Source organism: Cyprinus carpio, chromosome A6, assembly GCF_018340385.1.
Source record: "Cyprinus carpio isolate SPL01 chromosome A6, ASM1834038v1, whole genome shotgun sequence".
Taxonomy (NCBI): domain Eukaryota; kingdom Metazoa; phylum Chordata; class Actinopteri; order Cypriniformes; family Cyprinidae; genus Cyprinus; species Cyprinus carpio.
The window spans coordinates 10,538,297-10,563,323 of NC_056577.1; the positions used below are offsets into that span (position 1 = coordinate 10,538,297).

The 25,027-nt window shown below is 36.8% G+C and overlaps 2 protein-coding genes across 4 annotated transcripts; both read right to left on the bottom strand.

The window, feature by feature from the left end:
- Nucleotides 1-152: 152 nt before the first annotated feature.
- Nucleotides 153-14,785, bottom strand: tgfbrap1 (transforming growth factor, beta receptor associated protein 1). 2 transcript variants are annotated; one of them, XM_042757987.1, is made up of 12 exons: nucleotides 14,636-14,785; nucleotides 13,005-13,706; nucleotides 9,116-9,310; nucleotides 8,115-8,269; nucleotides 7,935-8,017; nucleotides 6,649-6,990; nucleotides 6,299-6,356; nucleotides 5,623-5,766; nucleotides 5,393-5,539; nucleotides 5,130-5,289; nucleotides 3,072-3,508; nucleotides 153-2,052 (listed from the first exon to the last, which is right to left on the bottom strand). In XM_042757987.1, the coding sequence occupies exons 2-12, from the start codon at nucleotides 13,690-13,692 to the stop codon at nucleotides 1,858-1,860; spliced, it is 2,604 nt and encodes an 867-aa protein (XP_042613921.1). In that variant the 5' UTR covers nucleotides 13,693-13,706; nucleotides 14,636-14,785; the 3' UTR covers nucleotides 153-1,857. The 2 variants fall into 2 exon arrangements, with proteins under 2 accessions (XP_042613921.1, XP_042613923.1); XM_042757989.1 differs by lacking the exon at nucleotides 14,636-14,785 and adding an exon at nucleotides 14,495-14,595.
- A 1,149-nt stretch (nucleotides 14,786-15,934) lies between these two features.
- fhl2b (four and a half LIM domains 2b) lies at nucleotides 15,935-24,199 on the bottom strand. 2 transcript variants are annotated; one of them, XM_042757992.1, is made up of 5 exons: nucleotides 23,996-24,199; nucleotides 19,534-19,708; nucleotides 17,291-17,460; nucleotides 17,026-17,212; nucleotides 15,935-16,512 (listed from the first exon to the last, which is right to left on the bottom strand). In XM_042757992.1, exons 1-5 carry the CDS (start codon nucleotides 24,149-24,151, stop codon nucleotides 16,361-16,363), a joined length of 840 nt encoding a protein of 279 aa, XP_042613926.1. In that variant the 5' UTR covers nucleotides 24,152-24,199; the 3' UTR covers nucleotides 15,935-16,360. The 2 variants fall into 2 exon arrangements, with proteins under 2 accessions (XP_042613926.1, XP_042613927.1); XM_042757993.1 differs by lacking the exons at nucleotides 19,534-19,708; nucleotides 23,996-24,199 and adding an exon at nucleotides 18,758-18,977.
- Nucleotides 24,200-25,027: the final 828 nt, after the last annotated feature.

The window sequence follows — 25,027 nt, forward strand, 5'->3', positions numbered from 1 at the left end:
TCTGCGTTTTAGAGCAGTGACCTGGAGGACAAATTACATGCTAGTGTGCAAATATGAAGAAACATGACTACTGCCCTCACCTGTAACCATGACAACACTAAGCAGCAAGTTTGAAAAACTGATATCGCATATATCCCAAACAGTGTGCTCCGTTCATGTAGGCATAGTCTTGTTTATTAAAATGGACGTCTTTACATTCTGTACATTCCATCCACACTGGCATTGATTTACAAAGCAACAAACAGTTAATAATACAGTATGTACAGACCAGTATCTATATATATATATATATATATATATATGTATATATATAAAATACTTTAAGAGGATATAAAGAGATGTAGCAACAAGGGTTTCCATTTGTAATTGCTCAAGCTGAAAAAGTTTACACTCTTTTTAGACAGATTTGGTTGCATATATGACGAATGGAACTTTTTTCTAGGAAAAATGCATCAGCAATTCAAAGCAAAGACCCAGTAGCGCACATACACTTTACTACACAAGCATTGTGCCGGATTCACAAACCAAGATATTGTGTACGATACCCAAAGTAATTTATGTAAACTGTGGAACATTTTTTTGAATAGAATGTACCATCATCCTTGTAGCCAGTGACCAGAATAACAAACCGTTTCTTTAAAAACATCTCAAAGCAAATAGTCATCCTAACTTTCCCTCGTCATAGCCGAGGTCATTTTACGCATTTATATTAAGTAGGCAGTGTTTAATCTGTGCTTTTTCCCCATCTTTCACTCTTCACTTAATCCACCTTTAAAAATCCCACTTTTTTCACTTTCACAGACAAAATATTTTCCAAATACTTATTCGAATATGAGGTTCAAGATTATTCTCAGGCAAAACCTTCCACAGCTATTTGCTACCGTGCCTCCCTAAAAATCACAAATGACTGCTCATGTTAAAACATTTTTTTTTTATCATTGAAATCTCTTAGCATTCTTAAGACACGAGGACTCATGCCCATAATCACCACATGCATATGAGAAATGAACAGATTGGATGTAATATATGCATTTTACCATTTAGTTATAACATGTACACAAACAAAGCACAGGCCGAGTCCATTGGTTTGTTTGATAGAGCCACAATTTGACTAAATATCACTTAAACTTGACTTCAAAGGGAAATATCAAACCAAATCAACTTTTGACGTGCTAATGAGAGAGAGAGAGAGACACACACAAGAAAATCTTTCTTGAGTTGTGCTAATTATTCATAAATTTCATTGTAGAATCTTACATTTAACTCTGAAGTTTTTCCAGATTGAACTATAAATGAACATGGAAACTTCCCTTTTTATCTCTATTAAATGGTTTAAAATGCCTATGATGACCACAAACAATATTCATGTTGATGATATCTTTTTAGCATTTCTCCCTTTAAGAGCTTTGGTGTTTTGTTTGTTTAATGAAAACTATTGACCACAAACTAATTTTGGATAATTCTGCTTACAGAGAACAGACAGTCAAGACACTAGTATTTTGACCCCAAACAGCTTGAAAACAATAGTTATTATGGACACCATCCATTTAAAAGCAAAGACAGCCACTGGACCAGTCATCATAAGGCAATGCTAAAAAGACCAACCAAAAGACAATGTCAGATTTTCTTTAAAATATTCTCATATTCATTGTCAGTGTTGTGTGTACACACAGAGGGATTATGGAATAAATAGTATTTATCAGACACTCATTTGCTGACTGACTCCTCTTACACACAAGGAAAGTAGGTCCTGTTCGCACCAAGGTGTGGGCTCTGAACGGCTGCTCTATGCACTCAGCCTTCTCCCTGTGTGTGCGACGCCAGCATGTGTCGAGTGCCCCACGGTACTGATCAGCTTCATGTGTGGTTGCTGCGGTGGGCATTTTCATGTTGGCGCTCTACTGGTAAGTTCAGGGCTTTCTTGGCGACACAGTGAATGTGAACAGGCGTTCCGCCGGGCAAGCAGGCGCAGTCTGGCTCGCTAAAGGTATTGTGACACAGCTGGCATCCTTTCTTTTCAGACACTAATACTGGGCCTCCTCGATACTTTAGCTGTACAACACAGAATGCAGTGTTTAGTGGGTCAATTACATTTATTGAAAGAGTGTTCAAATATAAAAAAAAAAAATGGAATATTTTATACTAGATTAAAACACATGCTGAGTTATAATTGGGTTCACTGTTGAATTCTTTTGTTTTGAAAAAAACATTTAAAAATATACACTAACATTCAAAAGTTTGGGGTCATATAATAGTAATAATAATACTTTTATTTAGCAAGAATGCATTAAATTGATCAAAAGTGACAGAAAAGATTAAATGTTTTCTATTTCAAATAAATGCTGTTCTTTTGAGCTTTCAATTACATTTTAAAACACCTTTTAAAATATTAAAATAGAAAATATTTACTTTAAATTGAAAAGATATTTTACAAAATTAATGTTTTTATTCTTGATCAAATAAATTCAGTCTTAGTAGGCATAATATACTTCATTTATTTTTTTAAGTATTTAAAAAAAAAAAATACTTACTGACCCCCAACTTTTGAATGATATTGAATACTAAGAAAATTTAAATTTACCTAGGAGATGTAAGCATACACATCAAATTGTTTCCAAAAAGAGTTTAAAAAATATTTAAATATGGTATGCATTTAACAAATTTCATGAATGATAAATTTTTATGAATTGCTGGGGAGTCACACTGCATGACATTCTTCTTTTTTTTTTTTTTTTTTTTTTTTACAGTCTGAACTAATCTTGCCTTGTCATAAAACTCAATTATCTGTCCTTGTTGAACTTAACCCTCATATGGCTTTTTGCAGAATTATTTTTTTTTCCAAATATTAGTAAACAGTTGAGTAGTTTTTGTTTAGAAACCTCCAAGAAATAATAATACAATATTGTGCCAAACTACTCAATTAGGTTTTCTTTTTAAGATTTTCATTCTTTTATTGTTTTCCACCCCTTTATTATGATATCTGAACAGTTGTATCCCCCTTATATTTTTTTTTACTTTATGTCTTGCTAACTATTTTGATTTTGATAAAATCCTAATTTATTAGAACTCACCCTGTCATGCTGAAGCTGGAGGTTTTGTGCTCTGGCCAGCCCCACTGCAATCTGGGAAGTGCACCGTGCATGCACGCTGGCCCTCAGTGCCCCGCACAGGAAAGGACGGAGTAACGGTAGAGACCACTCTTCTGGGAGCAGCTTTAACACACGCACTGCATCAAAAACTTCAGCGTGCCGGTTAAGCAAGTCAACGGCAGATACTGTTTGTGCCCCTCCCGGTACATCCGGGTCCAAGTAAACACTCAAGAGTTGGTGGAAAAGGTTCTGACGGTAGGACTGGTCATGAGACGCAGAGGCCCAAGAGCAGTATTCCTCAGCTGCAGCCGAGTCTTTGAGCTGGTGCACTAGAATGTGCAAGGCCTTGTCATGTTCCTCTAACTTCCCATGTAGTGTAGCTCGCTCAAGCAGCAGCATCTCGGAATCCTGAATTTTACCTACAAGCACACAAGCATATGATACTGAAACCATATTACAGCTCTTTACACTATATCGGCCACTTTATTAGGTACAAATTGACCTTTTGACTTCAGATTCTCCGTGAACCCTTGAGTTGGTTGTGCATGAAAATCCCAGTAGATCTTTCTGAAATACTCAGACCAGCCCATCTGGCACAACCATGTCATGTTCAAAACCTTTCTTCCCCATTCCGATGCTCAAGGCAAACTTGACCATGGCTACATGCCTAAATACAGTTAATTCCATGTGATCAGCTGATTAGATATTTGCATTAACGAGCATTTCAACAGATGTGGCCGGTGAGCGTATACTGTGATTAGAATTTGAACTGAATTAAATTTCATTACTGTTAATACGGTTATCTCATAAAATCTCCTATGACTACAACTTATATAAGAAAAAAAAAAACACTGAAATAGAATATTCATTTTTTTTAAATATTATAATTATAGTTCTAATAATAAATGAATTTCTGCCAAGACTAAGAAGTTCATTTCTGCCTTAGTATCACTATTCTACTGTAAAAAAAAAAAAAAAAAAAAAAACAGCAACACCAAAAAATAATAGAGCATGTTTACTTTAAAATGCAATATTACTACAATAGTAAAATATAACTTTCCTGTGTTATTTTGATGGAAAACGGCATGAGTGACTGGCAGATGTGAGAAGATACCATTGACATGGAGGCATATAAGATGACAAGATGACATCTTTCATGGGAAGTCCATATTTTTTAGATCAAGAAAATGCCAGCTCTCATTCTGCATGGGCTACAACAGCGTGGTTTCGTAGACACAGAGTGAATGTACTAGATCAGTACAGATCTGTCTCCTATTGAAAACGTATGACCAGTCATGAAAAGAAAAACCAGACACTGATGATCAGAGATTGCAGAGCATCTGAAGTCTTGTATCAAATGAGATCGGACAAAAACTAAGCTCAAAAAACAAAAAACTAAACAATCCTCAATTCCCAAACAATTAAACATTGTAACTAAAAGAAAAGTTGATGTGACACAGTGTTAAACATGCCTCTGTCACAACTTTTTTTGGAGTGTGTTGCAGCCATCAAAATTAAAAAAAAATTATTTTTACAAAATAAAATTAAGTTTGCCAGTGAAAACATTGTTGTTTATTTCTTTGTACTTTAGTCAACTAAATAAAGGTTCAAGAGAATGAATAATAACATATTCTTGATTTTATGGCATTTCGCAAAACGTCCCAACTCTTCTGGACTTGGGGTTGTAGACTTATTTTAGTATTACATTCAATTTAGCAGGTTTTCATCACTTCATGAACAGACATTTGAGAAACCTTGCACTAGATGGCCAGAGGTTACATAGTGTAGCTTTTAGCTTTAAATATTACTAAAACACCTGAACAGTAAGACATTATTACTGTATGAACAATCAACAAATGTAATGAGCCATATCCTCAAGCTCAACAAAAACTACTAGAGATCAGCTCAACTCTGCTCTTGATACCCTTTTCCTAAGCATCCACTTAATTATACTGCAAACAAAGGGTGTCAGTGTGTCTGACATTAAAATAAAAACCTAATATGTCAAATGGAGAAGAGGCACAAATATTGGATACCTACCTAATAGTAACTGGACCCTGTACAGATTAGACTCTTTTAGTAACCGTTGTAGTTTCTGGCGGGAGGCAGACAGCTGGTCATCAGTGGCTGATGGTCGTGAGATCAGACCCAGCACTCTGTCTGCATACAGCACAGCCAGATGTGTGTGATACTTCTCTTTCTGTAACAACAGAGACAAAACACACAAAGTGTAGGGAAACCTTTAGCATAGGTACATCACTGGACTAAAGAATTAAAAATGCTTTGGCACAGTGATGATCTACCTGCAATCTCTTCTCTAGAACAAGGTGCTCCAGGTAGAACAGAAGGGCTTGACTGTGCTTCTGCAAATACGTGATCACGTCATCTGGGTTTAACTGGCCCGTCTTCTCCTCTGAGGTAGGCCGTTTGGTGAAGATCTGGACACCTGTCTGAAGGTGATTTTAAAGATAAAGACAGCTATCCAACATCCTCTAGACTATTCTGTGGGCAAATGTTAATATGAAGTACAAACCTTTTGATCCTTCTGTAGTGCCCAGTCTGCATGCCGCCACACAAGATCAAGGTTAGAGCAAAAACTAAGAAAGTCTACAACATATTCAAACAGATCTGGTCGTGTTGAGTCCTGGAGATCTCCGCTGACGATCTTCACCCACATCTACCAAAGGACAGGACCAAAAAATACTCTTAGTCATCTATTACATGAGAGCGTATCCAGTTGTAAAGTTATTAAAATAAAACTGCATTTTTCTTAAAATCAGGGACGAAAAGCGAAAAAAAAAAAAAAAAAAAAAGCGATGAATGCTTTTATTCAGTGAAAATGCATTCAATTTATCAAACGTGACAGTAAAAACATTTGTTACAAAACATTTCAAATAAATGCTGTTCTTTTTTTTTCAGAATTCTTTGATGAACTGCATCATGGTTTCCACAAAATATAAATAAGCCACACAAATGTTTTCAACTTTTATGATAAAAAAATAAAAAAATAATAATAATAATAATAATAATAAATTGTTTCTTGAGCACTAAATCAGCATATTAGTAATCTGGATTATTTTTCTTTGGTAATCAACAGCATGCCACATATGATGTCTTTAATTGTATTTAACCCAGAATATTCTTTTAACATTGGTTTCATGTCACCACAATCAAAATGTTCAAACAACACATCAGCAATCAGATCCCACCTGTAAAGCAGCAGAATCTTGACCATTGTAGTGATAAAGAAGCCCAAGAGCAAAATACCTGAATAGAGAGAAAAATCATTAACAGTCAAATCCCACACATTAAGAAATGCAGCAAAAGTTATTTAAGCATTGTCAAACACAGCCATGTGCTGCCATGGCAACTGCAGTGAATAAAACGACAGAGGGCATGGATGATTAATATATCATGGTTTATGATACCAAAAAAAAATAAAAAATAACTACAAAATGTGAATATCATCTTTAGTTTTCTTGCAAAAATAAACTGTCAAAAGTGGACAGAATCTTCTGTTCAATATCTACTCAAAGGAAAAATAAAAGCGAGTACCCACTTGTGATGCTTCTCCAGCCAGGGGGCGCTGTCTGCCAGGAGACAGGCATTATCGGAGGCTAGCAAGTCCAGAAGACTCTCATGGCCGGTCTCTGCGTAGAGCTTCAGCAATGCTGTATCTACATCTTCACGGAAACCATTAGCGCTATCACTGCTGCGCACCTCGTGCAGGTAGCTAATGAGGAAACGTTTGAAGCGCTGTACCTTCTCCTGGTCCCCTTGTGTCAGGTGGTTCAAGTCAGCAAATTCATGAAGTGGTGGATGGCAGCGTGTGAACGAGGAAGAGGCGGGAAGGAGCAGAGGATAAAGAGAGATCAACTCCCTTACGTCCAGCTGTCCTTTCCTAAAATGGGTATTGGAAAAAGCAAAATTTATATAAAATTATTGTCTGATATGAATCAGTGTATTATTATTATTACAAGGTTATTATTTTATCATATTTATTTTGCTGTATATACATACACATACATACACACAAGTAAATCAGCCATATTAAATTACAATAAATAATTAAATAAATAATAAAAAATAATTAAGCGAAATCTGTTGTTATTGGTTGTTAAACCTAAAACTGCTGAAAAAAAATTGTTAATTGAAATAAAGCTAAAGTAAAACACAAATATTACCCGAAATACTTTAACAGAAGTACTCAAAATACTTAAAAAAAAAAAAATAACAATAAATTGTTGCCTTTTAAAATTAGTACTGAAATTATTGCAAGCAAATAAATAAATAAATAATGACCAAACAAACAAATAAAAGCTAAATAGAAATATTGATAAAGAAAAATTTATAAAACTGACAAATGCACAAAATTAAGTCTGAAAATATTTAAATATTAATAAATACCATAAATCTATATTAATACCACAGGTGGAAAATGACCTGTCCAATTCTATTCCAGGTTTTAATGACAGAAGGCCATGCTTGTACATAGTAAATCATTCCAGATGCACCTTCTCCATGCCATCTCTATACTAAGTGGAATATTACGGTAGTACTAGCAATCAGTGATTTAAATAGATTACTATTTCTTGCTGTATGATAGATGTAGAAGTTTAAAATACATGCAAAATTCAACATGATATTTATGTCGGCCATTTATTCAGCTATTAGACAAGTTGCTGTTCTCCATCCATTAGCATAAGGCGATTAGGGTCAGCTGCGCAGAGGAATAAGAACCAATTAGCAAAGAAGTTAATTAACTCTATTCAGTCATCCTCTGAAACATCTGGGTCTGAGCGGCAATTAACAGTATTAATTACATGACAAAATCATGCACTTCACCTAAAATGTTCTTTTGCTTCTAAAAACTGAAGCTGGCCAAATTGGATGAATCCTGCTTGTTGGAGAATTCTTTTGTGCAATATCTACAACATAAAAAGAGAAAATCATCAATTAAAATCCTTTGTCCAATTGAGAGAAGCACCCTTGTATCTCCACCAATATCAGAACAGTTTAGTGTACCTGATATTTTTCTTTGGGAATGTTTCTCTGTGCCGCCTCGGTGAGGGTCAGGGCCTCTTCAACTCGATGGCTTACCAAAAGGTCTTGGATCTGATGCTCCAGAGGGAGAGGAACCAGTATATACACCGCTTTTGAAGAGGCCAGCACCACCTTACCTGAAAGAGAGGGCACCAGAAATAAAGATTTTAGAGGTTCTTTATAAAGTTGACACAAAAATACATTCGAAAAAGCTGATTATTATCAGAAATTATCAGAACTTTGAGCACTGCATTACTTGGAATGCTGTAGCTGAAGTAGGGATGGCAGGTGTTCACATAAAATGCCAATATCATAACAAGCCACATTCACGGAAGTAAATGCTCTAAAGTACAGCACACTGATAATACAAGAGAATGTGTGACTGCCAGTGGTCGTACATGATTTACCAACTGAGAAATAATCAAGCATGTGATCGGCACAATAATGAGTTTTTGACGCAAGAACGTATGGCGACTGACCTGATCTGAGCTTGTCATAACACATTACATCAGGAGCTCCTGAGTAAATTGCCCTTCACTACATTCTCTGCACTGCTTGCTTTATTAAATGTGAACAAATCTGGTTTTCTACATCCTGATTCAAGCCCTATCAAGCTTTAGCAAGACTTGTCAGGAGAAAATTTCCTTGCTGCTTTGTAGGGAAATTGACCTAATTAACACATACAAACAAAAACAAGTTAAACATTAAACAAAAACACCATCAAAAAAAAATAAAAATATATATATATATATTGCCATTCAGTTTTATAAGCCATTCATATATATAAATATATATATATACTGTATATATGGGTGTGTGTGTGTGTGTGTGTATTCTTTACAGACTCTGGAATACTGGAAAGACATATTTTGATGACTGACTACATGCCAAATAGGTACACTGTACCTAAATGTCACCAGTACCAACATTGAACACAGTGTAAGGGTGAAATAGATGGTACATGTATGGGACAACCCTCCTACCTTCAAAATCTTGTAGATGATGTCCATCTCTGAATGACAGAGTCTGTTTGAGCTGCTGGTCCAACATGCTGTGAACTGTCACAAAGTCTTCATCCAGTGCAACCACATACGGGAAACACACAGCCGCTGCAATCACACTCTCTGACCAGCTCACCGGAGCACGCTGAGATATTCCCTCTGCATTAGCAAACATACCTGAGAGATAAAGATACAGAGAGATGCATGACTTATCTCGAATGATTGCCATGACGGCAGTCACAGCCGAGAAGACAGATTCATATTTCAGGTGGGGTGCAGCTAAAGTTATAATAAAAATGACAAACAAACAAATAATAGATGCATTCACCATAGAAAACAATTCATGATACAGAGTCCTCGGGGACATATGAAGAGGTATTTCCATCTCAAATGCACTAGTGCAAATAGGGTTTTCTCGCTCAGACCTCAAACACTATATTCCAAAGTACAAAAGGGGAAAAAAGTAATACTGGCTTGCATCTCTTGCAGGGATGACATTTTTTTTTAGGCCACAACCACTTTGCATATATGGTTCCATTATTCTGAAGTCAATGGGGTTTTTAAGTGGGTTTTTGGTTAAAAGCCTGAAATAAGGTCTGTGGTTGACATAAGCAAAAGATATTTTCATATTTTATTCTTCAACATTAAATACATCAGTAATACCCCTTAAAAGCTTTTACTTGTATTGAAAAAGCTGGTTGCTAACTAGTGGCTAAATGGGGGACATTAAACATCACACAAAACAGGTAAACTCATCTAGCTACTCACTAATCACGCTCTTGCAAATGATTCTAACTCAACTTTCTGGGAAAATTTATCTTTCTTTCTTTCTTTATTTGAAATAGAGATTTAAAGATTTGTCGGAAGCTTAATGGTGGTGACATTAGTCATGCAACTAGTGTAGTTCATTTACAGATTACGTTTAGCTTTTTACTTCAAGTGATTGTTTTTAGGTTTAAAAACTCATTAAAGTTGGGTTTATTTGTAAAGATTATCACAATGAACAAAACAGGTAAGAATCAAAACTTACAACAAAAGTCATCACTGCAGCACACTATTTACAGCAAAATTTTAATATATTTTTTTATATAAAATTATTATTTTTTTATTAAAAAAAATTTCAGAATAAAATTTTATATTTAGCTAAGTGCATATTTTTCATTTATATTAAAGGGGTGGGTCACCGTGTTTTTTTTTTTTTTTTGGGCTTGATTGTGTCTATAGGTTGCAGTCTAACGTGTTAATGCTTTTAAAAAAAACATTATTTTTCACATAATTTACCTTTATTCCACACCACTCTGTCCCTTCTCTGAGAAATGCGGTGATCATTTCCTGATTTTATGAACCCCCTCCATCAGAAATAGGCAATGGGCTCTGATTGGTTAGTTAGCCCAGTGTGTTGTTATTGGCTAAACCGCCTGTAGTGCACATCTAAACGTCCCACCCCTCACCTCAGCGGCATGTGCTCCAGTTGTATTGTAAACAATGGTGTCGTTTATATCGCTTATCATTTTAAGCCCAATTGAGAAGCAGAGGATATTATTGAATAGGGCTGCACGATATATTGAAATTATCGAAATATCGCAACTATAAATATCACAATATGCATATCGTAAGAGTGTACGATATCTGAATCATTTTAATAATAGGCTACTTAAATCAAAACGTTGCAAAAGGTCAAAGTTTTAGTTCGATGCATATAGCAGAGAATTGCTTGACGTTAAAAAGAGTTAAGTGCAATAAGTTGCAGAAAACAACTCTTTGCCATCTCGTCTTGCTGTCTGACTCACACCTGAAGTGCGCACAGTGTCTCTTCAATTCTGTCCCATACATGCAAAGCACGCGCATACACACAGAGGCGTGAACACCAAGTTGATTCATCTTTTGCATCTCCTCATATTTGAACAGACACATACACAGAGAATTAGTCTCGACGATCATTCTCGTAAACGCAGTCAGTTATGTTTAAATGAATGTAAACAGCTGAGAAAGAAATCAGATGTCTATCATTATACATTATCTTCAAATCGAACGCGCCTAATGGCGGAGGGAGGGCGAGACGCGAGTGCGAGTAATTAAAAATGCTCCAACTACTTAAAAAGTCAACATTTGAGTGAGAGTGTCTTGAAAACAGCGCCATCTGGTGGTTAAGAAACCACGTCCGGTTGAGTTCATATATCTAACTGCTTGTATTTATTGACAACACTTTATAAATGTGAAGTAAAATTGAAAAAACAAAGTTTTGTGATGCATGGTGATATCGAATTGAACAGAAATGATGACATGATAATCGTAACCTAACCGAACCGTGAGACCAATATAGGTTCACACCCCTAGGCGCGATGCAAGGCAATGGGTAAAAAGACAGTAAAAGTCTTTATAATCAGTAATTATGGCCCCACTGAATGCAACAAATGCCTTGTTTGTAATGGGTTTGTTGGATTTGTCTTGTCGCACCGGGACACGGCATCACAGTATGGTAAGGGGCGTAACATTTCCGTCACATGCTTGAGGTATTCGGTCAATCACAACGCATTGGATAGCTGGCCATTCAAAGCACACCTCACTTTTTAGAAGGATGAGCTTTGTAAAAAATCGATGCGTTTCAGAAAGGCAGGGCATAGAGGAGAAACAATAATGTACAGTATGTGGAAAATAATGTTTTTTTTTTTTTTTTTTTTTTAAACTTAAACAGTATAAACACATTTCATTACACCAAATATACAAAATAACACTAACTAAAGTTTAAAAAGTGAAATCACAATTAACCACCCCTTTAAGGTGCCACAGAATGCAAAAATCACTTTTATATGGTGTTTGAACACAGTTGTGTGGCTACAGCCTATAATGGTAAAAATCCACCCACTCGTTTTATAATCCTAATAAATCATAAACAGTCTCTCCACACTAGCAGTTCCAGATTTCTCAGTACTATGACATCATACTCGGGGAAAGTCCAGCCCATTTGTGACGCTCTCTGCCGTATTAGGATCTACATAGCCCTGAGTGAGAAGAAGCGGTCCGCCATTACTGTTTTCTTGCCATAGCTGCTGGAGGTACAATTTCAGTGCCAAAGAACCATTAAAAGTGTTGTGTGTTGGGATGCACCAATGAACATAGGAGTCTCCATAGACTGCTGAGGACACAGTGGTTAAATTTAATTTTTTTTAATTTTTTGCAAACGTCCAGACTTCTTGGCTTTCTGTAAGGCTAATGTTGCTAAAGCTACCATTGTCTCTGCCTGTTTTCACCGATGCTGCCTTCACGTGCTACCAGAATGATCGTGAATAGGAATGTGGCAGTTAAAAATTGCATTTGAAAGCAATTTGAGGTCAGTAACACGGTCACCACCAGTTATATCGTAACACCGGTGGTATGCCTGTGAGCATGAGCTCTTGAAGCACCGTACTCTTCTGAAAAGGAATTCAGCACAAACACCAAAAATACAAATAAAAACAACAAACAAAATATGATCTGTGAGGTATTTTTGGCTCATACCCTAAAAATATCAATTTCAACAAGCTATAAAATATTATCTGTGGGGTATTTTGAGATAAAACTTCAAATACACATTCTGGGGACATCAGAGAACAATTTAAAATATAGTATCAATGTATTCTATACCACCTTTAATATCTCCTAAACCATAACAGTTATGACAGCAAAGAAACAAAACTCAATCTAAATATTCAGCCAGAGATCTGACTGAAACCCTCCAAATTTGCTGAAGGTTGATGACTAAAATGTTTCAAGGAAAAGAAAAGAAAAAGTTCATGCTGGCGCAAGCTTACTGTATGTTAAAATGGGAATAAACAAAAATAAATGTAGAAGTGCATGTACTGATCAATGCCATTTTGGTCATTTAACTCACCAAGCCCGCCTGGAGCAGCCAGGAGAAACTCTTCCCGGCCAATCCTCTTAACAATGGGTTTCCTTTCCTCACAGTCGTAAGGGAACAGGTCCTGTGAGGCTCCTGTGCTGTAGTTGAGAATCATATACTGTGTGGACAGAGCTAGACAGATATTGTATCCGTCCAGGCTCAGGGCACAGGGCTGCTCTGGAGTGGTCACTTCCTTTAACAACTGCACTCTGTCCTCATGGACTGTACAGATCTGGACGGCCCGTCTGCGTGCCAAAACCACCGCCATTTCCACACAGAAGGCGTCCCCCGTCACTGGATTCTCGTTGATGCAAAACGCAGTTACACCTTTGAGCTTTGTGCCCCCGGTGGGCACAGGCTCCAGAGTAACCATGTCCACAACAGTGATTGTTGAGTCACAGAGGACGATTAGACGTTCTAAAGCAGAGGCAGCCTTCAGCTCTGCGACTGGCTTCTTCAGGCCCAGGTATTTGTGGAGGAGCTTCTGGGCATTGTAGGCCAGCTTACCTTTGGATGTAGTGTGCTCCTCTAGTAGGAAGTGATGGATGAAGCAGTCATTAGTGCCAAGGTACAGGTGTACGCCGCAGCACTCGATGCATTCGATGTTTATTTGCACCTTTTCACCCATCACTTGTTCCCGCTCCACGGCGGGAACCAGCTCAAAAGCTTTCACGCTCATAGTGCCACCCACATCTACAGAGATAGAGAGAAAGTCCAAGTTTAGACAAAGTCAAAGTCTAAGTTTAGACTTGTATTAACAAGTATGAGCTATATTATAATTATAATATACACGGTAAAAAGACAATATTATAGAGAAAAGAGTTTCCTCTATGTTGCTGTACAAGTCTAAACTAAAGGTTTATTATAACAATAATAATAATAATAATAATAAAATGCTCTATAATATTGATTATATTTGTTATCAGTGCAAGTCTAAATTGAAGGTTTTGTTTCTGTTTTTGCCAAGATGTGGCAAGAGAGAGAAAACAGAAACAAAACCTTCATTTAGACTTGCACTGACAACAAATATGAGCAAAATTGTAAACAGAAACGCTAAAGGGCTTATTAATGCTCATTTACTGGTATAATTTATCAGCATATTCTTAAGCAATAAATCACAGCTCTGACAGTCAAGAATAAAAACAGGTGCCTGTCAACCAGTGGTTTGTATTACACAGGGTCATTACAGATCTGTCCCAGCAACTTCATCTACAAAACGCAAAATATTATTTTAGTAATAGAAAGTTGTTTGCGAGATAAATTTCTGTCAACGCAGCTAAAGACTACGCTAGCAAAACCATATCATTTAATTCCTCTTTTAAGCAAGAGTACCTGCTACACATCCACAAGCCCAGTCTGAGCATTTACATGAACGACGGACAGAAGTGAATTCATGGGAGTCTATGGCTGTATTTCAAAACCTAGTTTAGGTGCCTAAAAATCTAAATATAAAAATCATTTTTGGGTTTTCGAATATGCACCTTTTATGCCATAAAATCTGTGCTGGTCGACAGTTCGCTAGGTTTTAGACACAGCCTACGTGCCTCATAGTGTGTATGTCTGTGTGTCTCGGCATGCAGAGAGCGCAGGTGATGTAAAAGAAAGCCGAGCGCATATCGTACCCCAGCCGCGGTCAGTGCTGTCCTGATTTGAGAGATTGGCAGCGTTTCACGGCCTGCCCGTTTCATTCAAGCGCCCCACTCCACCTCCCTCTCTCTCTCGCTCTCTCCCTGCGGTAACGCTTCCTGTTTCTCCGCCGAAATACATCCGGCCACGTGATGAGGGTGGGCTCTGGCTTTCTTATTTCTTCTTCTTTGGATTTTTTTGCGTAGTCCGCACCATAGGCGGCGTTCTTTGAAAACCTTTATAATAAATGTAGTTTTAGCATTAATGTAGTTAAAAAATAAATAAAATTACTCAGAGCTTCGTCAGAATGTTAGATTTTTACAATAGACTGTTACGTTTATACTCTTAAGAACGTCAGCATTCTCGAGTTATGGGCTTCCTCAGGATTTCCAAGTATTATTTATTATTATTATTATTATTATTATTATTATTATTATTATTAATATTATTATTATTAGTAGTAGTAGTAGAAGTAGTATATACGGGTTTTGGATGCACATTTTATATTACAACATAATATACATACAATCATAAGCCAAGGGATTGGTTGGTTTTTTGTAATATTTTTTTTGTAACAAGTCACTAGATACGAACAGCAACTACAAAGATGTGAGTTTACGTGATTGAGTAATCGTACAACTTGAATATCTGCAAATAACGAATGCGAATTTTAACATTTTACCACAAGAGGGAGCCATAAGCCAATTTCTTCCCCAGTTAACCAGTCTTAACGGTTCATGAGGATCTACACTGATGATTCAACATCTGACGACAACATTGTCTTACATTACTGCTAAATTGTTTATTTATTTGTTTGTTTGTTTAAACAAGGCTAATCACAAAACTGTTATATAATACTACTACTACTACTACTAATAATAATAATAATAATAATAATAATATATGGGTAAGGGTGGAAACATATCTTAATAATTTCACCAGCCAAAGTAATCTCATTATTAAGGGAATAGGCCAGAAAAGGTCAGAATAGGCATCAATACTAGCAAGTATTGCCATGGTCTGGGAAATAAATACACATTATAATAATATTAATAATTAATATGACTATGTTTTTTTCCGATTGAATAAAATTAACCCCTAGTAAGATTTGATTTGAATAAACATAAGTTGCTTTTAATAAGCTACAGAGACAGATGCAATGTGACAGATGCTGTTTTGGGTTTCACTGAAAGATAAGAACAGCTGAGGCATTTTTTTTTTGAGTAAATGCAATGAATGTAAGTCATTTTTTTATTATAGTGATCTCCTATAAGCAGTACTGAGCCTTACATGAATGCCTTTTTCATTCAGAAGTTTATTATGAGCTACAGCAAATTCTTCACATAGACTATAAGTGACAAATATTGACTGATGAGTCAAAAGCAAATGTTAGTCACAAAAAAAATTATATTATAAAATGTAACATTTATTGTACTTTATGGTTCTATATCTAAAATGAAAATAATAATTTTCACACTACATATGATTATTTTGGTTTGGCTATAGTTTAAACCCTGGCCACAAAAACATGACACAATATTATAATAATAGGCCTTGGCATGCACAGACCCCTTTAAAGTTAATTATCTAAAGAAAACTTTTATTAGACAAATATATTACCCTCGATAAAAGCTTTGATTGCTATTTAACTCTAAGAATAAATGTTATTTAATATAATAATACAATGTTAGGAATTGCAGTGCTATTGTCTGTCTGTCTGATCAGATGTCTTTGCCACAGTTAGGACAAAGGATGTCATCTCTCTCTGTCAGGAAGCCACGGCCCACCAGGGAAACCAAACACTTCTTGCAGTTGAAGCAGTCATTGTGCCACTGTCTCTCTTCAAAGGAGATGTATTTGGTGCCTCCCAGACCTGCAAAGGATAAAACACTAACAAATAACAAAGCTCATGATCACTATAGCAATAATGTCATGGTAAATATGATTATTATTTGCTAAAGTGTGGACAAGAAGATTGCTATGAGACTCATACAGGTCCTGAGAACAGAAAGGCACAATTTCAACACCAAAATAATCCTATTAAAAATTATTATTTTTTTTTTTTTTTTTACTCAACCTTATGTCATTCCAAACCTGTAGGACTATCTCTTTTTTCATGAAACACAAAAGGTGGATTTTGAAAAAATATCTTTGATATAATAATAATAATAATAATAATAATAATAATAATAATAATAATAATAATAATAATGTTTTTTGTAATAAAGAAATAACGTCTTGGATTCAATCAATACCTAACGGATAAAAAACAAATCCCTGTCCTACATTTTTATGTCATTTGAAAAGATATTAATTGTGTTTATACTGGTTCCATTTGGTCCTGATAAGCAAGATAAGGAGATGTAAATGTGTTAGTTGCTCATACCACTAATAGGGGTGGTGCATTCAGCACACTTCTTGGCATACAAATTGCAGAAGCAGTTGAGGCAATAGGGAAAGTCATCACGAGAGGTGAAGCGCTGGCCAGACAGCTGCTCCTTACAGCCAGTACACAAGAAGCAGTCCTTATGCCATGGCTGGTCATGGTAGGTCACGCCCCCAGTGGTGATTGGCTGAGAAGAAATGATAAAGGTGTGATGTCATATAATATTTTTCTTCAAAGCAAAATGTTGCATTCCAACTGTTCTTACCTTCTTGCAGTGTACACACTGCAGTGCAAATTGCTTCTCATAGCAGGGCACGCAGTAGTTACTATTGTCCTTAGGAATGAAGCTCTTGGTTCCAATAGGCTGCTGACAGCGCTGGCAGGTAAAGCAGGTCTCATGCCAGCTGTTCCCCTTGTGCTCCATCTTCCTGGAGCCTGAGAGAAATATAGAAAAATGCAGACAGGCAAACAAATATCCCATCACTTGGCTGGATAATAGAGATGATTGATTATAGCCTATGTATTAAAGGGTTAGTTTACCCAAAAATTTAAATTACTGGGAAATTTTGTATTTACCTTTTCTGCATTAAATTCAACATGGTTTTTATCTCTACAAAATGAAGAAGTGTGTTTTTTCTTTTATATGTGCTTATTAATTTTATGAAGGTGCTGTAAATTCAATCGTTATATAGTCTATCATAATAGTACAATGCTATTTCGTACTGTACATGCATATTGTAAATGCAAATTGTTTCTTACTAACACGCACCCAACTGTCCCTCCATTGAAAGAAAGTCCATTCCACCAATACTTTGAAACTTAAAAAAAGTTAATAAAGACAATGTGAAAGATATTCAATGAGTTTTGTTCATTCCAAGCATGTTTGAGCCTCTGCAACAACCAATAAGGTTTGTTCTTGCATGTCAAGCACAACAGTTGAACTGCCACTGATCGTGTTTGTTTTGCTCGATGAGTGTTGAGGGGTGGTTCACAGTTTTTTTCTAGGCTTGATTGTGTTTATGGGGTGCAGTCTAACGTGTTAATGCTTTTTAATGCATATTTTTCACATAATTGACCTTTATTCCACACCGCTCTGTTCCTTCTCTGAGAAACGCGCTGATCATTTCCTGCTTTTATGAAGCCCCTTTCTCAGAAATAGGTGATGGGCTCTGATTGGTTAGCTAGCCCCGTGTGTTGTGATTGGCTAAACCGCCTCTAGTGTGCGTCTAAACGTCCCGCCCCTCACCTCAGCGGCATGTGCTCTGGTTGTATTGTAAACAAATGGCATTATTAATATTGCTTATCAGTTTGAGCCCGAGAAGCAGAGGATATTATTAAAGGGGATTGTGCACAACCCTGTGCAAGCTCGGCTTTTAATGGTAGGCCTATGTTTTTTGTTTGTTCATGTCTCATACTTGTAGACACGCTGTTATTTGTAAATGCTACTGCTTACGTTAGCTTTTAATATACGGTTTTATCTAGATTAAAGCTTTAATACAGTACGGCAACTGCAAGCGAGTCCATGTTTAACGCTTCTCATAGCTATGTGAAAATAAGTGTATAATTGGAACAGTTCATTGTTGGAGCTAAGCTGAATGAGAGAGAGAGAGAGAGAGAGAGAGAGAGAGAGAACATTGAACATTGAACATTTAGAACATTGATTTTGTAACTTGTAAATCCAGTAGAATTGTTAGAAAACAGAATCGCGGTTCATATATGAATAGATTTTTACCTGCACCTCTAGTTTTCTCTTCCTTTTCTCTAAAAAAGCACAATCATGGCCACGCCCCCTTTGCTGCCTTTTCCCGAGGGTGTGGTTTATCAAGGTTTGTTACGTCATGAATCCGGGAAGTAACTTGTAGTCCCTACCAGACGTTTCTGAAGGCATTAAACTGTCAGAATTTTAAAAGACAATATTTCCGTTTGCATTGAACTTTCAGCTTCGTAACTTTGCAGATATTGTTTATGTTCAAACAGCAACATTACACACTAACTAACATTAAAAAAGTGAAATCTCAATCAACCACCCCTTTAATGTTTATATTAAATCTGTTTATCATAAAACATGATTGTTTCACTTCAGAAGATTTGGACTAAACCATTCAATTCAAGTGAATTAGCCAACTTTTACAATGTCTTTATGAACTTTTTGAAGAGTCAAAGTTTTGGTGGAATGGACATTCAATGAAGGAACAGAAATTTCTCAGGTTTCATTAAAAATATTTCAATTTGTGTTTCGAAGATGAATAAAAGTCTAATGGGTTTGGAATGGCACAAGGGTGAATAAGTGATGACAAAAAAGAGGTAATGACTTTTTTGGTGAACTATTACTTTAAATGGATTCTTTCAGTTTCTCAGCTCTCCATAGTAAAGTTAATTATTGCTATTATGTCATTAGCTGCTGTCCAACACTACAACTGTCTCATTGTGATAAACCTTACCTTAATGTATCATTTGGGTTTCTGAAGTACATGTGTGAAGAACAGATTAAGCAAATGTTTCACTTACCTGGCATGATTGTCTTCTTGCACTCAAAACATTTAGAGGAATACTCATTGGAGTAACACTCAGTACACAGTAGCTGCTCATCTTTGGTGGAGAACGGCTTGTCCACCAAGGAACGGTGACATTTGAAGCAGTGGAAGCAGCCATCATGCCAATGACGGTCCTTGTAAGACAGATCCTGAGGACAAACGCATACAGGTAAGGACAATTTGAACCTACAGTACATTGTCTCAAATGCATTAAACTTGGGTTTAAGGGAGAGTGTGCATGGCCTCATTGCTCTTTTTTAAGCCTCTGAACAGCTAATTAGAGAGAGCGGGAGGGTAGGGTTCCTCAATGTCAGCTTCGCAGGAGGTCACTCGCCAATGAGAGCCGCATGTGCTGGTGTCTGCGACCAATCGCAGTGTGATCTGCCAATAGAAGTATGTTAGTAAAAGTCTGTCCCAGGCTGTGAACACACACCGCCTCAGGAGGAGTGTATAACACCAGTGCTTTAATTATCCACCAATTTGGAGAGAGAGAGTGTGTGCTTATTAAATTGCTGGCCCAAGGTGCTATGAGGTCATTCTGATTGCCTGGGACCAGAGTGGGGAGCAGCAGCTAACTGGGCCAAGGACGGGCCAGACAGATTTGGCCCCACCCCAGGCCTGTCCTCTAGACCGATGACAGCCTCCTCATCAGGACTAATGACCATGAAATGTGACACTAACAACAAAAAGTCACGGAAGCACCACTCGTCTATAGCAAGGGCTGGGAATGTACTTCTAAAGTAACATTGTAACTATATGGTTCTCGTATATCATCTATAACATTTACTATGATAAACTATTTTTTTTGGTATTTTTATTTTTATCATGAAACATTGTCTTTAGGGTATTACTATGCTGAGGTTAAAGTGTTCTGAGAGGCTTTTAGCACTGTGCTAGGGTGTTTTCTATTTTGATCCCTCCTCATTTAATGCAAGTGGTGGGATTTTTCACCTGTTTTATCATCTGCAATTTAAAAAAAAATCATAAATTCAGTGCAATAGCACACTTCCTCTCAACAAGCTGCACAACTTGTGGTATGAATAACCTCTATAGCACAAGTCTGAAACATATCGTTTAAAGGGATAGTTTACCCCAAAATGAAGATTTTGCTGTTATTTCCTCACTTTCATCAGTTTCCAGTCATTCCAAACCCATAAGACTTCCACACATGCTTATATTTTTTGTTCATCCATTGAAAGCCATGCAACCAAAATGTTCATGCTTCAAAAATAAAAAAAAATAAAAAAATAAATAAAAAAATAAAAAATCATAACACAGTCCATTTTTAGTCTATTTACCCCTAAAGGAGCATATTTTTTTCCTTTAAGGCACACAAAAGTGTACATATTAGTTCCTAAATGGTACATATTAGTAGCACACCAGTGACGACTTTTGTACTTTTTTTTTTCTGAGATTGTACAGTAGTCCAGTAGTAATAGAGATGCTTGCCTTTACAATAACTTTACAGAATTTATTCTTAATCTAAATATACTAATATATTTTTAACATTTAACGCTGTACAGTGGTGTTGTGCATTGTTAGTCTAATGAATAAACTAATGATAACAAATAGAACAATAAATAAATTTTATACAAATAAATTTTATCTGTAGTGTTTATAGTAAGTAAAGGTTATAAAAAGTTTAAATTTGTCTTTGAAATGGCGGTGGAGGTCTGTGTGTCCATCACCAAGGTGAATGAGTGCAGGTAATTCCACAAAAGCTCATCTGGCCTCTTTTTTTTTTTTTGGTTTTGGACTCAGTCCCCAGCACTGATTTCCTGCTGGGTTGAGTCCAGAGTGCATGAGCTGGCATTAATTCTCCACGATTCCCCACCTCTCTCCTGGTGAACCTCCTCAGCTTTCAGAGGGTCAAACAAAGCTCCAAATCATTGTGTACAGTGTTACTTAATAAAAATGGTCAAATAGTTAGCGCTCAGACCATCTCATTCTGGATACTGAGTTCTGAGTTATATGGTGCACATTCCAGGCATTGTTAGTATGTAAGTGTCTTGTGCATGGAAGGTAAATTTTCTTTTACTTTATTGATATTCTAAAATGTTAGAGGGGAGAAAAACAGGGAGAGAAGCAGAAGAATTTTTTTTTGTTTTTTTTGCAGAAGTCGCCATCTGTTGCTTTGTTGTGGCTTATAAACTGGTTCCAGTTTTGGGACGCCGGATTGGTGCTTGCGCACTGTTGCTTTGAACGCCTTCAGTTCACTATTGTCTGTACATCGCTTGCTTGGGAAACGCAAGATCGTTGCCTCTTGTTCTGCTGCTTCCTGGTGGTCGTTTGAGCCAGTACATTCTTGATTTGTTGTATGTTGATTTGGTTTAGGGGTTTGTTTGAATTTTGTTATTGGGGTTGGTTGGGTACTATTTCTTTGTTTTGTCTCTCATTATCACCATTTGCTGTGTTTGCTCTTCTGTGTCATCCTTGCCACAAGGATGCGTTGTTTCTACGTGTATTTAGTTTTGATTTAAAATAAAACAGCACATCCTTGTGGTGCAGATGATACAGAAGAGCATACACAGCATACGGTGCTAATGAGAGACACATAGGAGACAGTTGACAAAGGAATTGAATAAAGTCGTTATTTTTGTTTTCTTCACTTACAAAAAGTGTTCCCGTCACTTCATATAACCCAGATTGCACGTCTGATGGCAGATGGAGTATTCTGACGATGACGACTTTCATACCTTTTATGCAGAGGCCTGTCTACGTGAAATTTGGCTGGCCACCCCAGGTGCCCCCCCACCCCCACCAGATGTCTTGCGATAGACTTGTTTTTAGTAAATTTCTAACTGCATCTGGCAGTAGCGGATCCTGGCATGTGTAGCTGCTTAGGGACGCTTTCTTCTCCTCTTTATACTTAATTTTAGGCTGTTTCTATAGCGTGATATTTGACATATCGAGAGTGCATAACGTTACATGATCCATATAATGCATGAGCACAAATCTCCACTCGCAAGTGGATTTCCTTCAGTCACAAAAAACTTGATGTGTGCTTTTAAATATACATTGTTCTTCTATGAATACGTGTATTCTCAAACGTTCTTGCATCACTGAAGACTAGAAGCACTTTTTTTCTAATTCAGATGAGGAGTAGGCTTATCTCATTAAATGGAAGCAAGCTGATTACAGTCAGCCTTCTTTAGTTATTTATTTTATTTATAGCCTACTTATTTTAGTTAAGTGCTTAACTTATAATTATGCATTTATTCAACTGTTTTATTAAGTGCATTTGTATTTTGTTGTTTTTGTATATAGTTTTGCAATAAAAGTGTATTAACCAGGTTCCAGAAATAATCACTGAGGATGCTTCTAAAATTAGTGAGGGTGCTCTAGTCTTAATGCCCATTTTCACATCCCGTCTATTGCTTTGGTCATCATTGTGTCACTGCTACTTCAAGAGTGAATCCCACATAAATATGCAGATGTCATTCCCGAAACTTTGCAACGTGTGTGTGGCTGAAAAAACAAAGTTCTACATTTTAAATGGATCATAGACTAGAAAGCTTGCAAAGAGTGCTCTTTACCACTAAAAAAGCTGTCACTCTCTGTTTAGTGAGTGTATACACGATGTATTTTAACATACATCGTGCTGCAAACCATAACCCCCCCCACCCCCGGCCACCCTCTTTTGAGCCAGTGCCCCAGACTGGCCACCCCATTTAAAATGCTCTAGACACGCCCCTGCTTTTATGGACAATAACACTGTTATTTATTTGGCAGTCTATGGAACAGTCTCAAGCCTCCAGGTTTTCATCCACAATATCTTAAAAATTGTTACGAGGACAAACGGAACTTTTACGGGTTTGGAACAACATGGGGGTAAGTGATTAATGACAAAATTTTCATTTTGGGATGGAGTATCCCTTTAAGTGTATAAAAAAAAGCTCTCCAATTGCATTAAATCCAATTGCATTAAATATACATTTAAACTAATAGCTAATACATTTTGATTTAATTGCAGTTAACCTGCAATTAGTGTCTGAAAACACATTCAGTTTGAACAAATTCATTTAAAGTATATTATTTAAGTGAAAGTCGTGATATTTGCCAAGTATGGTAACCCATACTCGGAATTGGTGCTCTGCATTTAACCCATCCAAGTGCACACACACAGCAGTGAATAATGAACACACTGTGAACACACACCCGGAGCAGTGGGCAGCTATATATCCAGCGCCCGGGGAGCAACTGGGGGTTCAGTGCCTTGCTCAAGGGCACTTCAGCCACTCGAACCGGCGACCTTCGGGTAACTAGTCCAAGTCTCTAACCATTAGGCCACAGCTGCCCCCATTTATTACAAATTAAGCATTTATTACAAAATAAATGCTTAAAGTATACTAAAGTGTACTGCTTTTTCAAAAGCGTTGGATCGTATCTTTAAAACATTTTGTATTTGAAAGTAGAAAGTGAGAAGATGAACATACTCTGCTGTTGCAGCCAATGGGTTTCTTGCACTCCTCACAGGTGTTGGAGTAGAGGCTCTCATAGCACTTTACACAGTATGGATTTTCACCATGCAGAACATACTTCTTCCCAAACAAAGACTCCTTGCAGTAGTGGCAGTCATAGCGTTCCGCCATCTTGGATTTAAACGATTCCTAAAAGATAAACATGTTTTAAATGGTGCAGACAGGTTAAGGGGGTCACTGAAAATGCCATTGCTAGGTACGAAACTTAACTTGTAGGCCTATAATACCATTGCTTAACATCTGCTAGATAAAGGCTAACTATATGATGTAAACTTTCTAAAGCAAGAGCGGAAGGCGTGCCAATGTATTAGTCCCAGCTGTTATGTCTCCCTTAGTAAAGCCCTGCTAATATTCCTGCGTTATCCCTCAGAACTGTATCCAGAATAGCTTTTGTGCACCCAGTGCTTGCCTGCTCTGAGCTCCAAACCAAACTTGTAGCTTCTTTTCTCAGTGAGTCTCATTCAAACACCACAAAAGTCTCTATAAAGCTCGTCTTGCAGTCACTTCAGTAAACTTTTCTTCACTATTCAGCGTTCAACCACTATTACTTTGCATTAACATTGTTTTTTTTTAAGTTTGAAAAACGTTTTAATACACTGTTTATTGTACAAATCGTGGCAGTTTGGAAATAAAAATGTCCAGTGAGTGTCTAACATGCCATCTATACTAGTCTACCCTAAACCTAACCAATGGTGTTAACAAAAACAAACATAAGCTAAAAACACATTTTCTGAAGCAAACATACCATTTTAGCTTGCTTCTTCAAGTCTTCGAGCACTTTCATCAAATGTCATGATTTGTGTTTCACATTGCAAGTGCAAAACCGTAGGCCTACAAGGTGAGCTACAGAGCAAGTTTACAATGTCAGAAAATCTATACAGCTAGTCCATACTTCTAGTTATGTGATGCAAACATGATAAATGTTACTTTACAAATCATGCACTATGGTAAAAGTGTTTTGAAGTCATTGTGACCTTCACAATAACT